A 15,507-nucleotide genomic window follows, 5' to 3' on the forward strand; every position below is an offset into this window, starting at 1 on the left:
CTAGTTCCATAGGTTGGAGTCTCCTTTCATTTAATATAATAAGTTATGTTAATCAGGTGCATGTAATGGACAATCTAATCCTTTTATTAATTTGCCATCATGTTACTATGTGTGTGTGTGTGTATGCCTATGTATATATGCAAGTTACTATATATATACACACACATGTGTATATGGTATATTCAGCTATTCAGTGCTATTTTGAATCTATTCTCATCACAAAGAATAGGTATATAGACTTTCCTTTGTATTTCAAAGAAAAAATAAAGTATGCCAAACTTCTCCAACAATCTGGAATTTTATTCCATCCATATACATGCATAGTAACAACATTTGTTGAGAAATTATTTCTATCAGAAGTAGAACATTATCTTTGTGATCACCAGGTGCAGTATTGCTACTCATATTTAAATAGATCTTATATATGAATTAAATTCATACTTGCAGCATTGAGTTTAGGGTTTCGATTTAGACTGTGCCTTTCAAAAGATAAAACTGATTAATACTACCTTATTACTTACAATACTGCTTCCAGTAATTTTGTTCATTCTTTATAAAGTATTGCATTTAACAGCAAAGGTTTAAAAATTGAGACAGAGCTGCATCAGCGAAAGAAAATACAGGTACTATACAAGAAAAAAATTGCCATCTTCATTTAACATACATGTTTAAGATTAAGAAAATGGACAGAAACATACAGCTACATACAAATGCAAAGCCTAGTGACTAAAAGACTGTATCTGCTAAAATATAAAGTGCAAACAGAGCCTGATTATCCAAGAATTGAAATCTTAAGGCGAACTTATAGCATGTGTATTTAGAACATCTTTGCAAGTTATATTTTAGCATATACATATATCTGCAACAGCATAGAAGAAGAAATCAAGGTACACAAGTGCTTTTGAAGCTATTTCTAAAATGCTTTTCTGTATTGTTCGTGACTATTTTCTTTAAAATCTACTATACAGTGCAAACCATATGTGCTACACAATAACTATACAATAACATTACAAATGACTTTAATATAAAGTTTTTAAATAAAAAATAACATAACCACAGCTATGAATACTGCTGGTAAAATAAATTAATTTCTTTTTGAAAATGGCACCAATAATACACTTTACTAATGGACTGTAATGGAATTACACCTTAAGTCTTCAACTCAGCCTTAAAGAACAATCTCCTGATTGCGCAGATGTAATTCAAACAGCTTTTGTTTTTGTTTTTTGTTTCTTTGTGTGTGTTTTGTGTGTATGTGTGTGTTCGTTTTTTGTTGTTTTTGTTGTTGTTGTTGTTGTTGTTATTGTTTTCTGGACTGGGTAGAACGACATACTAAACACTGGTACCAAAGGTGAACTGGTGTTCATTTATGAAGTCATCTCATTTGACATGTTCCGCCGCATGTGATGAGCAATAAAACTTCTTGTGAGTTATAAAGTTTGAGAGGTTGTTGAACTGAATATCACACAGCCGGCAGTATTTCCCACTCGTGGGAGCCTGGGTGGAGCCATTCACACCTTTCGCTATACTAGACAACTGGTCCTCTGCAGCAGGAATTCCCGGTGAGACATTCTCGTTCGTGGCTAGTGGGTTCTCAGAGATCCAGGATGGAGATTTGTGGCCATCTTCATGTTGAGGATTCTGGGAAATGTTCTCTTGCTGCGGGTTGGCGGCGGGTCTGTCTTCTTGCTTCAGTCCACCGTTGACTATGACCATGCCTCTGTTTTTGGGCAGCAGCGGCAGGGAATCTTTCTTCGGCACAGCACAGCCGTTGGAGGAAGCCTGGCCTTTCGGAGATTCATTTTCCGCGTTTGTGCTTTGCTCTAGGTCGGTGTTATGGATGACGAGAGACCCAGAAATGTAATCACTTGGCTTTATTCCGTAATATGGAGAAAGCTGGTCAGCTCCCTTTGCCTTCTTTATTGCTCCGGGGTAAAGGCATTGGGGAAGAAACAAATGTTTGTTTTCTTCTTTTGTGGCAATGAGCTGAGCAGCTTCACTGAAGACTTTCAGGCCTTGCAGGGTGGCTAAGTGGGAGGAAAATAAGTTTCCGTTCGGGGAAGGCTGCTTCAGATTCCCGTTTTTCTCACATTTTATGATGCTTCGTTCGTAGCTGACGTCGGGGCTGTTCCGTTCACTTTCTGGATTCGGAAATACTTTGCTGTCGAGTTGACCCAAGTCGTTACGCTGATGTGCTGTGACCGGGCAGAAATTCTGCTTGTGGGCCAGATAGTTCTCGACTTTATTGAAGCTGATCTTGCACACGGTGCACTCGTGGTAGTCTAGCAGCCTTTTGGGAGATGTGGTCGTCCGCTCAGACTGGGATAAGCACTTTTTGCTGAGATCTATGGGCACGTCCATCTCGAGGCAGGAAACGCTGGAATGAGTAGTGTCACATTTGGAAACCGGGACACATTTGTTGATGGTCAGGGACGTTTCCAAGTGCTTGGAGACAATTCCTGGGAAGATATCGCATCTTGGGTGGTAGCACTCTCCTAGCCCTTCGGTGGGTTCTTGAGTGGAGGTACAAGGATTGCTGAGGTTGGCGACGTCAAGAAATCGCTGTTGGACCAGGGGAGGCCTCTGCTCCTGTTCGGGTAGGCACATCTCATACATCTTCCTTCGCTTGCGGGTGCGCATGGTTCTCTGCATGGCAGGCACTTTGTTGGAAGCGGACCTCTTGAGTGGAGGGTCGTGGCGTGTAGCACAATAATACTGTTTGTGGACCATGTATGTTTCATGCCGGCTGAAGGTGATGTTGCAAGCTTCACAGGTAGTCTTATTTGGGTCACTTTCCCCATCCACCAGGGGGACACTGGGATTTTTCACATCAACAGGTTTTCCGTTAATTTTATCGTCGTTGCTATTAGAGGTGGAGAGCTTCTTCACTTGGGTGGAAAAGTCCTTGTCGTGGCCCTTCCCATTTGGCCCAATTAAATCTAAAACGGTGGAAGAATTGATGCAGGACGTTTGAAGAAGGGGATTCTCAGGATCAGCAGAATGAGCCGCTGGGTTGAGGAGATTTATGGAGGTTTGACCAGTGTTGGGGCTCACGGCCTCAGGCATCTTTTCTGAAACACCAGGGAACTCTGGGGACTTGGCCATCTGCTGCCATCGGCTGCTGCAGTAATGTTTTTTGTGCACGAGATAATTATCCAAATTATTGAATGTTATGTTACACTCAAAACAAGTAGCCCCCTTGGGCATCAAGGGGCTGTAAATGACGGGAGGGTAGCTACTACTTCCATGCCTCAGTCGCCGATGGACCAGTTCGGACATCTTGGCTAAGATCTCTGAAGCTTGAGGGACCATAGTGATGTCCTGGGGGAAAGCAAACTGAGAGAGGAAAGGGCCCACGGGGAAAGAAGGCCCAACATTAGGCTGAACCGGAGATGAGGCAAGTCTTGGACTCGAGGGCTCAGACTTTATTTTTGTGTAAGAAAAGCTCTGTTTGTTTGCTGTGGGCTGTATCTCTGGTCTCTGGTTCGTGAGAAAGAGCTGCGTCTTTTTCTCACACTTGTCCAGCTCTGTGTCAGAGCTCGCATCTTTAGTCTGCATGGCCTTCTGGCTCTGGGGGAGTTCGCTCCTGGTCAGCAGGTCTGGCGCCGGCTGTAGGCTGTCTTCCGTCCCGCTTGGAGAGTGTTCTATGTCACTTTCTCTGGGAAGTTTGCCTCCAGGGACATGGAGCTCCTGGTGCTGCAGTAACTCCCTCTGAGTCTGGAAGCCGAAGTGGCAGTGACTGCATCGGAACGCAGCTTGAGTGAGATGGGAGAAGAGGTGTTGGTGGAAGCCGATCACAGAATCGGCAGTGTAGCTACAGACGGTGCATTTTAGACTAGCACCAGGGGGCAGGAATTCTTCCATCTTCACTCCTGGAGAGACACACAAAATAAGAATACTGAGAATCACATGCATCGGCTTTCTAATCATAAAAACCTTTACACCGCACGAATGAGCTGAAATCTTTCAGCACCGCACTTGTGATATTAGCTTTTCTCTTGTGACATCCTTTGTCGGGTGTCATCTCAGTGGTAACACCTCATAGCTTCCAGAGAACGTTTGAATGTGTCATCGGATCACAGCGGGACAGTCTTCACTGTCTCCATCTTCCAGGTCAGGAAACAAATTCAAGAGATCAAGGGAATGGATTATGGTACTAAAGCGATTCGATGACAGAGCCATGTTCAAACCTCAGATTTTATCATTTCTAATCGGAGAACCTGCTCATTACAAAACCATGCTCTGCATTAGGAAGAAGCAGGAATACATTAGAGTTGATATTGATAAACTGTGCGCAAGTCAAGTAACTCTTAGAGCACTAGATTAGGTATTTATTCAAAAGAATCCAAAAAGGAACCATTTGGTAAGGTGATTTATAACCTCCTAATTTATCTTTGGTACAAATCTAGAATTTTATGCATTGGTTTTGCTGAACATGGTTTATCTCTATCTGGGGTTGATACTCGACCGATGGACACCAGTATAATCACACAGTCATTTAGGACAGAACTCTGTATGGACTGATCACGGCCTGTTTCTAGTCAGTTATAAAATATTTTGAATATCACCAGTGACTGGTGAGGAAACTTTACTGTGAGGTTCTGATTTATAAGAAACACAAATATGGTCATTCATATTTGTTAATCTTTGACCAGACCTCCTGGTTTGCAGCTCCTTAAATCCTTGGAATTTCCTATGATAAGAGCAATAAAAGCATTTTTGTTATGTTAATTAAATGACTTTTAGAAAGCCCTTAGGTTACTTAAGGGTAGGGTTGGGTGCATTGAGAAACAACCTTGTAATTAGAGGATTTGAATTTTTAGTCCCTCCTCCCCAATCTTCAGAGATTGAGTTTAAATTGCCAACACCCATATTTAATCAATCATGCCTATGTAATGAAGCCTCCCTAAAAACCTGAAATGATGGGGTTCAGAGAGATTCCCAGTTGGCTCGAGGAGAATGGCAGCCTGGGAGAGGGCACGGAAGCTTCTCAACTTCTCCTCATACCTTGCTCTAGGCGTGTCTTCCATCTTGCTGTTCCTAAATCATTACCTTTTATAATAAACCGGGAATCCAGTAGGTAAATGGGTTCCTTGGGTTCTGTGAGCCACTCTAGCAAATTAAACCCCAAGAAGGGCTCTTAGCAAACTCTGATTTACAGCTAGTCGGTGGGAAGCTCAGGTTAACAACTTGGGTTTCTACTGGCATCTGAAGTTGGGGCAAGGGGCTGGCCCCTTGATCTGGAAAATCTGATGCTATCTCCCGGTGATAGTGTCAGAATTGAGTTAAATTGTAGGACACCCACTTGGTATCTGGAGGATTGTTTGGTAGTTATGGGGGAAATGCCTCCCCCACCCCCATGTATGGGGATTAAGATCTGGATATTCTAACTCACTAAGGTCAACTCTAGTTCCCATTTGCTGACATATGGCTAAATCAGGCATGGCTCATGTCCTCTGTACTTTAGATTAAAATGAGACCTGACTTTTATATTTATAAGCTGAAAACATGGTAGAAAAAACCTAGTCCTAGCAGAAAAAGGGGATATATTAGTCCTTTTCTCCTTAACGGATCCAATACTCATTCTTCTATTTAGCTGAGAGGTCCTTCGCTCTCTCTTTTTTTTGTGAATGACTAGCTAGCTACTCACCCTCTGAGACAACTGACCTGTTTCTGCCTCCTCTGCTTTATCACCTACAAAAAGATGGCTCCTTTGTAGGAAAAGGAAAGAGAATGACTAGAAAGGAAATTGCCAGTTTTATCGGTTCAAAGACAAAAGCTTGCACTGTATTAGGGCATTGGAGGTTGGAATTAGTGTTGTGGGTTTTTTTTTCCCCCCCGAACTCAGCACCTATTTCAGTTTTTTTTTTTTTTTTTTTTTTTAATTACTCAACTCAAGCAAAAACAGTGAGGAAGTCACCTAGCAGTACCTTCTAAGTTTTGTATTATGGATGCTGAAGAACTGACACGCAAACCTTGATTTGTCCTATTTACAAATGTCCCTAGCAGTTTCTAGGGTTAATATAATTCTGTACATTTGGTTAACTTGTTTTTTAAAAATACAGGAATGAATTAGAACGAATATGAAAATACTAACAATAATTGGGCACATAATTCCAGAGTAAAATGGGGACAATTACCACTGTGCTGTTGAAGAGGGAGGTAAAAAAATAAATAAATAAAAATGAAATAAAATAAAATAAAATAAATTTTTTTTAGCCTAATTTTTCTTAAGGAATTTAAAAACGTTACACTAAAAGTGGCTTTATGTCATAGAGATCAACTAAGCTGTTCTGCGTGTTCTGGAAGTCAAGAGCATTTTACAGATTGGTATTTAAAAGTTAATTTCTCTCAAGTGTGATTTTAATTGGATCTATCAAAATAACAGTGTTATTTCAATTCCGCAGATACTTATTTTTATGTACCTACTATTTATCCCTTACCATGTGGGAAATAATATGGTCAGTTTCCAAAGATCACTTGACACTTTAATCAATGAATATTAATGACAACATACAAAGGGTATTGAGAGTTTATTTCTGAAATGGTGCTGTTTAAAAAAAAAAAAGAAGAAGAATGCTTTAGCCTGCGATTTGAATACTGTCATTGTTAGGAAAGAATTCAGACCCAAGTCTTTTGAGTAGGGTATATTGATTATACGTGACATAAAATCACAGTCAGCTGGTTCAGCAAGTTCGATTTTGATTTTATAGCTAGATGCAGTTACATAGATGTGGAATTGTATATGTTTGCATATATGAATATAGGGATGTATGTAGAGAAACAGTAGAGTCTCCCAGAGCGAAAGCAGCAGCAGGGGAAGCACTTACCACTGTGCGAATTCAGGTGCATTTCTAGTGCTCGGGCATTTGAAAAGCTCTTGGTGCACTGCGGGAAGGGGCACAGGCTGGAAATCTGAGGAGCACTGTCTTCATTCTCTTCTGACACCGGAGCCGCTTCCCTTTGCCTCCCGCTGCAATAGTACATCAAATGGGCCTGCAGATTCCGCTCGCTTCGATACCAGATGCCACAAGACTTGCAAGGAAATATATCCTCTGCGGGCGAAAACACAGGGACACATTAGCTGCTGCCCATTTGGAACCAGCCCTGAGTGAAGCAGCATTTAGTTCAATGCTTCTCAGAGACCGCTCTCAGGTTCAGAATTAGGCGATCAGACAGTGATGAGTGCAGTCTTGGGTGCTGTTCCCCAGCCCAGGACCGAGCTTTAAAAGCAATGTTACACCCAGTGCAATTTACCTTCCCACAGACTTCAGAAAATGGTACTGTAGGAGGCTCCAACAGGAAAAGCGCAGGAGATTAATTTTAAGTTGTTTACAGTGTATTTAGGGTTTAGAAAAATATGCATTTATAAATAGCAATGTGAAATGGCTTATCTGATTGACTAAAAGGTAAGGATCTGATAGCTGAACTAAAGTTAGCCCTGACGCCGGCTCCTGACATCATTCGTTCATTTAATAAATCAATTAGAGAATGTCTACTCTGTGCTAGAGACTCTATGCTGCGTTGGGTGTAAAACAAGATAAAAGACCCAAAAGCGGTCATCAGGGAGCTCACAGTCTCCTGGGGCAGATGAGTAAGTGGTCAGGTAATTACATTAGGCTACAATGAGCAGGCTAATGGAGGCGTCTGAGGAGTGCTTGGGGTGTGACTCTAGGTGTGTGAGGGGACTGAAGGAGGGACAGGGTCAGGGAAGGATTCAAAGGGAGCATAATGACATGCCCTCGCTGAGTGGTGAAGACGGAGATTCTGGAGGTAGTGAAGAATGTAAGTGAAGAATGAGACTCTATAACAAGAAGGTTGGGTCTTAACTGCACAGCCCAGGGGAAGGCATGGGAGCCTCAGAGAGGGACTGGGGGAGGGCTGGGGGGCTCTTCCCCAGGATGGGGAGTGGAAGAGATAAGGTTGGAGGAGGCAGGAGCAGTGATCAAAGAGTCTGTAGGCTCTCTTAAGAAGTTTAGATTTTCATCTCAATGATTATGGAGAATCATTGAATCGTTGTAAGCAAGAGACGGGCAGAATCGGATATTATGAAATTACAACAGCGCAGTAGAGTTTCGAAGGTAGTCAATTTGGAAGGAAGACACGGCTGGGAGGAGGCAGTTGCGATAATCGAGGTGAACTATGACAGAGTTTGAGTTGTAAGTCACGCTAGGATATTTTTGTCTATATTTTGCATGTATTTACTCATGAACATTTTCTTCCCGTCTGTGTTTTCCCCTTTATCTATTTATAGCCAAGGAAACGGAGATGGAGTGATTTGCCCATAATCTTGCAAGTAGGTGAACTGGAATGAGACCCAGTGGGAGAACTCTTCCATATCAGCGGCAAAGGAGCCACAGAGGAAGGAAAGTTATATTGAGGATGTAGAATTGACTAGGAGTGATGAGCGCTACTTTGCAATTAGATGCTAGAGAGGAAGGTAAGGTCTCTTCAATGGCCAGGCTTCTTGTTAGCATCTCTGTGTAACAGTTTCATTCAGCTCTATAGGGAGCAGACGACAGGCAGGTGAGGAGGTCAGGCAAGGATAGGTGTGGGGACACCAAATCTGGCCTAGTGTTGTTGTGTAAACCTGGCACTTAGTAGTGAAAGGGAGCATACCAGATAGCATTGGAAACTGGGGTTAATCCAGGCAAACTGAGGCATACGGCCGCATTAGATATGTGGGACTAGATATTCCTGTAAGAAATACAGGGAACATGCGGAAGGTGACGACAGAGGTCTAAAACGCAGAAGAAACAGCTCTATGTGAGATCTGTGAATTGTGAATACAGAGTTGGTAGTGGAACCCATGATAGTGAAGGAGATGGCTCAGGGAGAGCGCGTTAAAACAGACAGGAGGAAACTGAGGACCAAATTCTAATGAATGAGAAGTAAGGACAGAGAGTACAATATAGAATTTCAAAATAAAATTTGGTTATAAGATTATCTCCTACTGCTGTTTATTATTTTGGCTCTTCCCACCAATTCAGAGGGCCATACTGCTTCATGTAATGTCTATTTAAGCAAGATGAGTTTTAACTGATTAGCTCATTTCAGAATGAGACCAAAGACTGTATACATCTATGCTGATTTATTTGGGATCAATAGTTATCCTGCTATAGAAAGCAAACACAGTATAATCTCAAATATAATTAAAAATCACATTCACACATTGGAGCTTCACAATAATTTAAGGTACTCTCAGTATTCCTGGTAACAAAACCCTTTTGCTTCAAATTCAAGTTTGACCTATATTATTTCTAGTTCCTCACTACCAGAATCAAAGTAAAGATCCAGTAAAAGAAAATAACTACATTTACATGAAGGAAATCCCAAAATTTTACCTCAGGCTAGGGGCACTAGATTCAATGTTTGGAAAAACAGTAATTCCAGATACACTCAAGAATTTCTTTAAAGGCTACTGTGACAGCAAGAACGTAATTATTGATTACGTATTGAGTATTTATTTTTAAAATATCAAGACATCATGACAGTATCTATAATTCTGCATCATTCAGTCTTAGGAATTTTCAGGGACATTTTTGATTAAATGCAATACCTCACTTACCTACTGGTTTGGAATGTATTCTCCTCTTACGATATGACTGATATTCATGTTTTCTCACAGAGCTAGATAAAAACAGAACTGAGTCTAGAACTCAGACCTGGGGACTCCTAGACCACTGATTTTCTGTCCTATAAAGTGTCCCTCTGTGTGCTCAAGGAATACAACTAGGTTCACTAGTCATTTTAATATAAGGTAATTACAAAGGCATATTTGCCAGAGTCTACAAAGCATATTTTTATTTTTTTTAAGATTTTATTTATTTATTTGACAGAGAGAGATCACAAGTAGGCAGAGAGGCAGACAGAGGGGGGGCGTAGCAGACTCCTGCTGAGCAGAGAGCCTGATGTGGGGCTTGATCCCAGGACCCTGAGATCATGACCTGAGCCAAAGGCAGAGGCTTAACCCACTGAGCCACCCAGGGACCCATACAAAGCATATTTTTAAATTCTCCATGCATGTGTGGAGTTCTTCAGCTCAATGTATTTTTCTTTATTTTCCTATGTTTCTTTTTTGTTTTTGTTGTCATATTAGCTGATGTCTTGATGTACTTCCTTTTATTAATATACCTAATCACAATTTGATTATTTCCTTTTTCCTTTTTTATTTAAGTTTCTAACTCTATAGCCCTTAAGGAATTCCACAGCTATTCTACTAAAGAAGCATCAATGAAAGCTCTTCGATCTCTCATAGCTAAGTAGCCTTGAATGTCATTCAACTAGTTTAGAAAGTCAGTTTTTGTGTGTGTGTAACATTCAAGAATCCAACCTGAAATGAATGAATTTAATTGTCCTTTTCATACTCTCATGAGAAGCAATCACACACACACACACACACACACACACACACACAGAAGATAAAATGAAATCACAACACTGGTTGCCTGCTAGTAGACATTTTTTTTCTCCCATAAATACCCATCAGCACTGCAAAGCTCTTGGACAGGGCTACTGCCCGCGGCACTTACTATTGACAATAGCCGTGGGCAGAATAGAAGCCATGGCAGCTTGCTGAGGAAGCAGCTGAATGGAGTCCAACAGGCGCGCAGGGTACATCCCTTCTGCAAGAGTCATCTGACTGGCAGCTTGTAGCCTTGAGTCGAAATCCACCACAAAGGCAATTAGCTCTTCTCCCTCAGAGATGGCCTTTGTCGTGGTGCACCAGAGCTGACCCCCTATGAAGGAGAGAGAAGGAAAAGAAAGAGTGAATGACGTAGGACGCTCCAGCCTACCTTACACCAGATTGACAGCAATGGCATCTTCCGGTTTTCACATCACTTCCTACTGGGGGAGAGTGATGGAGACCAGGGCTGTCCCCCTCTTCCCTCCTGGGTGGAAAATCGCACACCTAGCATGAAATGAACTCTTCAGTGGCCAATAGTAGGAGAGAACTAAGAACCAAGAACAGACATCATTTGTGGAGAGTTTTGGGATCCGTGTGCCTTCTGGGGTTTGCCTTAATCATTACCCATGCTAAGACGTGGTCTCCTGCTTACCAAGAGGCCTGGTAGGGATCCAGCCGCAGAAATTATTGCGGGTGAGCCTCTGCCATTACTCTTTCTGTACCTCGTGGGAGTCAAAAGTTATTTCTTCCTTTCTCCCTCCCTTCCCCATTCTCTTTTTTCCCAACATACCCATGTGCCGAAAACAAAACAAAACAAAAGTACATGAACGCTCCTAAAATATAGAAAGTTAAAATGACATTCCAGCTAGTTCTACTCTCTTTACGTCTGGTGCCATTTTTTTTTTTTTTTTGGCTTAGTGATCTTTACTTATATAATATTCCTTATAATGCAGCTTCTTTATCTCCATTTACCCTGATTGAACTTCCTGAAAAGAAGATATGCCGCAGATCCTTTTCAAAAGGCTTATTTAAATAAAGATTTGTTTAAATGAAAAGAATCCTTTCTTCAAATACTAAGATATACTCTGGCTCTGCACTTCAAAACGATCACGTGTGGTGCATTAAAAAGAAAATTAACTATGCAAGTACATCTTCTAATGTATTGGAACGCGATAGCGTATGCTCATTTATTTAACATGTTTAGACAGGCAGAGCACTTATATTTTGTTATCTACACTCTCAGGCCTAGATACGTATCCTGTACAGTTATGCCTGAAATAACGTGGCATACTTGATATGTTATAAAGCTTTTTTTTCTCATTGTGTATATATTGCAGAGCTATATATTGTACTCATTAAGGAAGCAAAATTTGTACCCATTCTGATAAGTAATATTGCTCTGTTTATCTTTCAGCATAACTGTCTCTTCAACTGCACTTCATTTCCTCCATCCTTAAATAGATCATAGTTTTTAAACAACTTGTGGTAAAAATCTGCTGGAAAAGATAACAACAGCATATGCGATGTCGCCCAGAAGAATCGGGACACTTCCTGAGAAACCTCGGACAGCTAATTACACCAGCGGGTGACGTCTTAAAGGTAAGTAAACAGAACACCCTCCCAGACAGAACAAGTCTATGAAAAAATACAGCTCAGATTCCGTACCTTGAATGTGTGTGAAAAGTTGCAAAGTAAAACCCAAAGGTACCAAAAGTAAAACCCAAATCTACCAAAAGGCTAGAAAACTTTTTTTTTTTTTCCACTTTGACTCTTAACGGATCTGAAAGCACCCGAGTTTCGCAAAGTTGAAGAACAGATTCGCTTTGGCGCTGACTTATTTCTTTACAAATACAAAAGCTAAGTGGCATTTCTGTGCAAGTGACTGAGCCCGGCTCGGTGGCGGTGTGTCTGCCAGAGCCGGTTCCTCCCCCAGGAAGGCTCCTGCGTTCAGCGGCTCAGCCTTCTCTGATGTGCATACAGATCCAAACTACTTACAGCTGTAGACAAGGTAATCATTCGCACCTTATCTTTCCTCTGGGGTATAGTTTATTAAGTGAGTCTTTGTAGAGGAGAGGTGGGGCGGGCAGAGCAAGGCGCGGCAGTCCAGGTTTCCTTCCTCGCCGGCTCTTCGGGAGTCCCTGGATTTCAGGGATGAACGGAACGACTTCCCTTATTGATAATATGTCACCTCTTTTGAGAAATTTACATTTTTAGCAAATCCAGCTGTGGGTATCTTTCGCAAAAGGAAAGGTTTAGACTCAGGTTCCCAGGAGAAACAGATTTTAGAGAAGGTGCCACGCATAGCTAATCCGTCTCCCAGCAGAGACCGATGTAGCAGGATGACTCAGAATCCGTGGGCTCCAACTCTTGACCAGAAAGACCCACTAAGTAAAGGAAATAAAACTCAGGAATATTAAGTGTAATGGCAAGTAAGCAAAAATGATTTTTCTACATGATTAAACAGCCCGGCGATAGTAATACATGTTTTCCGACATACTGAGTCATGTTTCATATTTTATTATCTTCATCATTTCATCTCATTTTATGGTTTAGAAAAAGCATCTCCTTTAGAAAGGTTGAATTGGGCTGAAAATGTACCAGATAGACTTAATGAGGAAGTCAGTTGTTCTGGGATTTTAATCTCTCCGATCATTCATTCATCCGCTGTTCACCGAGCTCTCTGTGGGGGGCTGGGCTGGGCTCACTGGCTTCACAATCAGAATGGACACATAGAGGCGGATGAATGACAAGACCACAGTGTGGGTGGCGTCCCCTAGCGCCAAAGAAAATGTGAGAGGAGTGACTAATGGACACGTCTCCAGGGAGTCAGGCAAGCCACCCAAGGTGACTTTTTTACTGACTCATGAAATAGGTAAAATAGCAGAAGTATGTGTGGCGGTGGGGGGGGGAGCTGGCAGATCCATCATTGCTGGCAGAGAAAGGGGCACGCAGGCCAGGGCAGGATTATGGAAGAGCCTGACTGTCCCGGGAATGGTTCAGAGGCCACCTGGCCGGAGCATGGCATCTGAGGGAGAAAGGGCTGGTCACAGGCAGGGGTGTGCTGGGACCAGCCTATACTGGAGTCGGGGACACAACACTGGAGTGGTCAGGCATTTTCTGTGCTAGTGGCTATCACACTGGTAACTTGAAATCAGCCACGGTGAGAGTTGCTGCACTTGCCACTGGAATTAGCAGACATTACGTATCAGGCCTCCCCACCCCACCCCCACTCCCCCACCCCCGCCAGAAACGTGGAGCGCAGGGCCAGACAGCTTTGAAAGTAACAGAAAGACAGTTGTGCCTGGCTCCTCATGGTGGGGAGATGGCATCATTTTTTTTTTTTTTTTGAGTGAATAAATGAATAATGATAGTGGCTTTTCTCTCCCAGAAGAAAGATCTCAGGGTCCTGGGGACCTGAAACTGGAAGGGGGAGGGAGGGGCACAGGAATTCCCACCCCAAGGGCCATTTGGAGGCTCTGGTACTAGTTCAGTTGTGAGAGGTGTAAATTGTGAGGGAGAAAAGGGCTCTCAGTTCAAGAGAGAGAAAAGGGGAGGATTTCCTGAGATGAGGAAGAGGAAGGAAGCTGCTGGAAAAAACCTGAAGGTTTGGGTCTGGGAGATCAGAAGATAGGGAAGCCATCAACAAGGCAGTAGAGCTGGTTACAGACAACAACGAGACAATTGTATTAATTAGGAGCACTTTCTGTGGGCCTAATAAGCTAAGTGGTTTATGTACTTCATCTATTTTAATCCAGTCAATTTTTCTGGGAAGTAGGTGATATTTTCCTCATTTTAGAATTGAGAAAATTGAGGCTTGGAGAGGTTAACTAACTTGCCCAAAGCTACACACATGGCCAGTGGCAGAATCGTGATTTACGGCTCTGTCTGTCCGACTCTGAAGCCCAGGTGTGCACCCGCATGTCGGCTGTATGTACGTGGGTGTATGTGCGTGCGCAGAAATACTGGATTTTGCTTTGAAAATGTAAAGTCTGAAGTCCCTGAGGGGCTTCTGTGTGAATGGATTTAAGGAGGCAGTTGGAATTTGGAGGAGACCTAAGGCTGGAGGAAAAAAAAAATTATTTTGGATATCATTAGCACATTCTAAATGACTGTGGATGCTCTTTGGATTGATGTGGTGATGCTAGGAGACTACAGAGTGAAAAGAAAAGAAACATTGAAATTTGGGAGATCTCAACAATTCAGATGTAGGTATATGAGAAGTGACCTTTTAATGACAAAGTGAGCTGGACACCTGGGTGGCTCAGTTGGTTAAGCATCTGCCTTCACTAGGGTCCTGGAATCGAGTTCTGAGTCAGGCTTCCTGCTCAGCAGAGAACCTGCTTCTCTCTCTGCCTGCTGCTCCTCCTGCTTGTGTGCTCTCTCTCTCTCTCTGACAGATAAATAAATAAATCTTAAAAAAAAAAAAAGCACATATTTGGAAAAGTTATAGGGGAACCAAGAGAATGGCACCACAAAAACCAAGGGTTGGCTCTTTGAAACCATTTGGCTGAATTTTTTAGATGGTGAATTTAGAGTATTTAACTTTAGGGAGTCATTTATAAAAAGAGAAATATGTCTGGTATTGTAACATGATTTCAATTATAGATTCCAAAGAAATATCCCAAATGTGATTACTAATCGGGGATGTGATCCCTTCTGCAGGATGTATGAGCAATGGAACTGGACAGCCAGGGTATACATTTTGGCTCTGCCACTTACTGTGTGACTTGAACTTGTTACCAAAGCACTCTTGCAGATCCATTTCCTAATCCTTGAAGATGGGACGCTGATAATAGTACTGGATTCACAGTGTTATTGTGGGGATAAAATAAGCTAATGGATGGGACATATAATAAGAACCATGTAACTAACTGGTCACAAGTATCCTTTTGGTTTGGTCAGGTTGAGACAATTATTCTCATTTCTCATTGTCCTGCTAAATCCAAGAAAAGAAATCTCACCAGAAAAGGAAAGAAAGTGTGTGAATTCATTGAGCAACTGTATCCTTGCTTCACCAGAGAAAGCCAACCCCTTTCAGAAAAGGAAACTTAACGGTGATCCATTCGTGGATCACATACTGTATCCTGACCAGTTAAAGA

General features: G+C 42.1%; 1 protein-coding gene across 2 annotated transcripts in view; it reads right to left on the reverse strand.

The window, feature by feature from the left end:
* Positions 1–279: 279 nt before the first annotated feature.
* ZFPM2 (zinc finger protein, FOG family member 2) overlaps positions 280–15,507 on the reverse strand; it is a 460,096-nt gene continuing 444,868 nt past the window's right edge. For both annotated transcript variants that reach the window (XM_059165805.1, XM_059165804.1), the window contains 3 exons: positions 10,533–10,739; positions 6,831–7,055; positions 280–3,872 (listed from right to left, as the gene is read on the reverse strand). In XM_059165805.1, coding sequence (XP_059021788.1) covers positions 1,381–3,872; positions 6,831–7,055; positions 10,533–10,739 — 2,924 coding nt within the window. In that variant the 3' untranslated portion in view covers positions 280–1,380. The remainder of the gene's footprint in view (positions 3,873–6,830; positions 7,056–10,532; positions 10,740–15,507) is intronic.

The sequence above is a fragment of the Mustela lutreola genome, chromosome 3 (genome assembly GCF_030435805.1).
Source record: "Mustela lutreola isolate mMusLut2 chromosome 3, mMusLut2.pri, whole genome shotgun sequence".
In the NCBI taxonomy this organism is placed as follows: Eukaryota; Metazoa; Chordata; class Mammalia; order Carnivora; family Mustelidae; genus Mustela; species Mustela lutreola.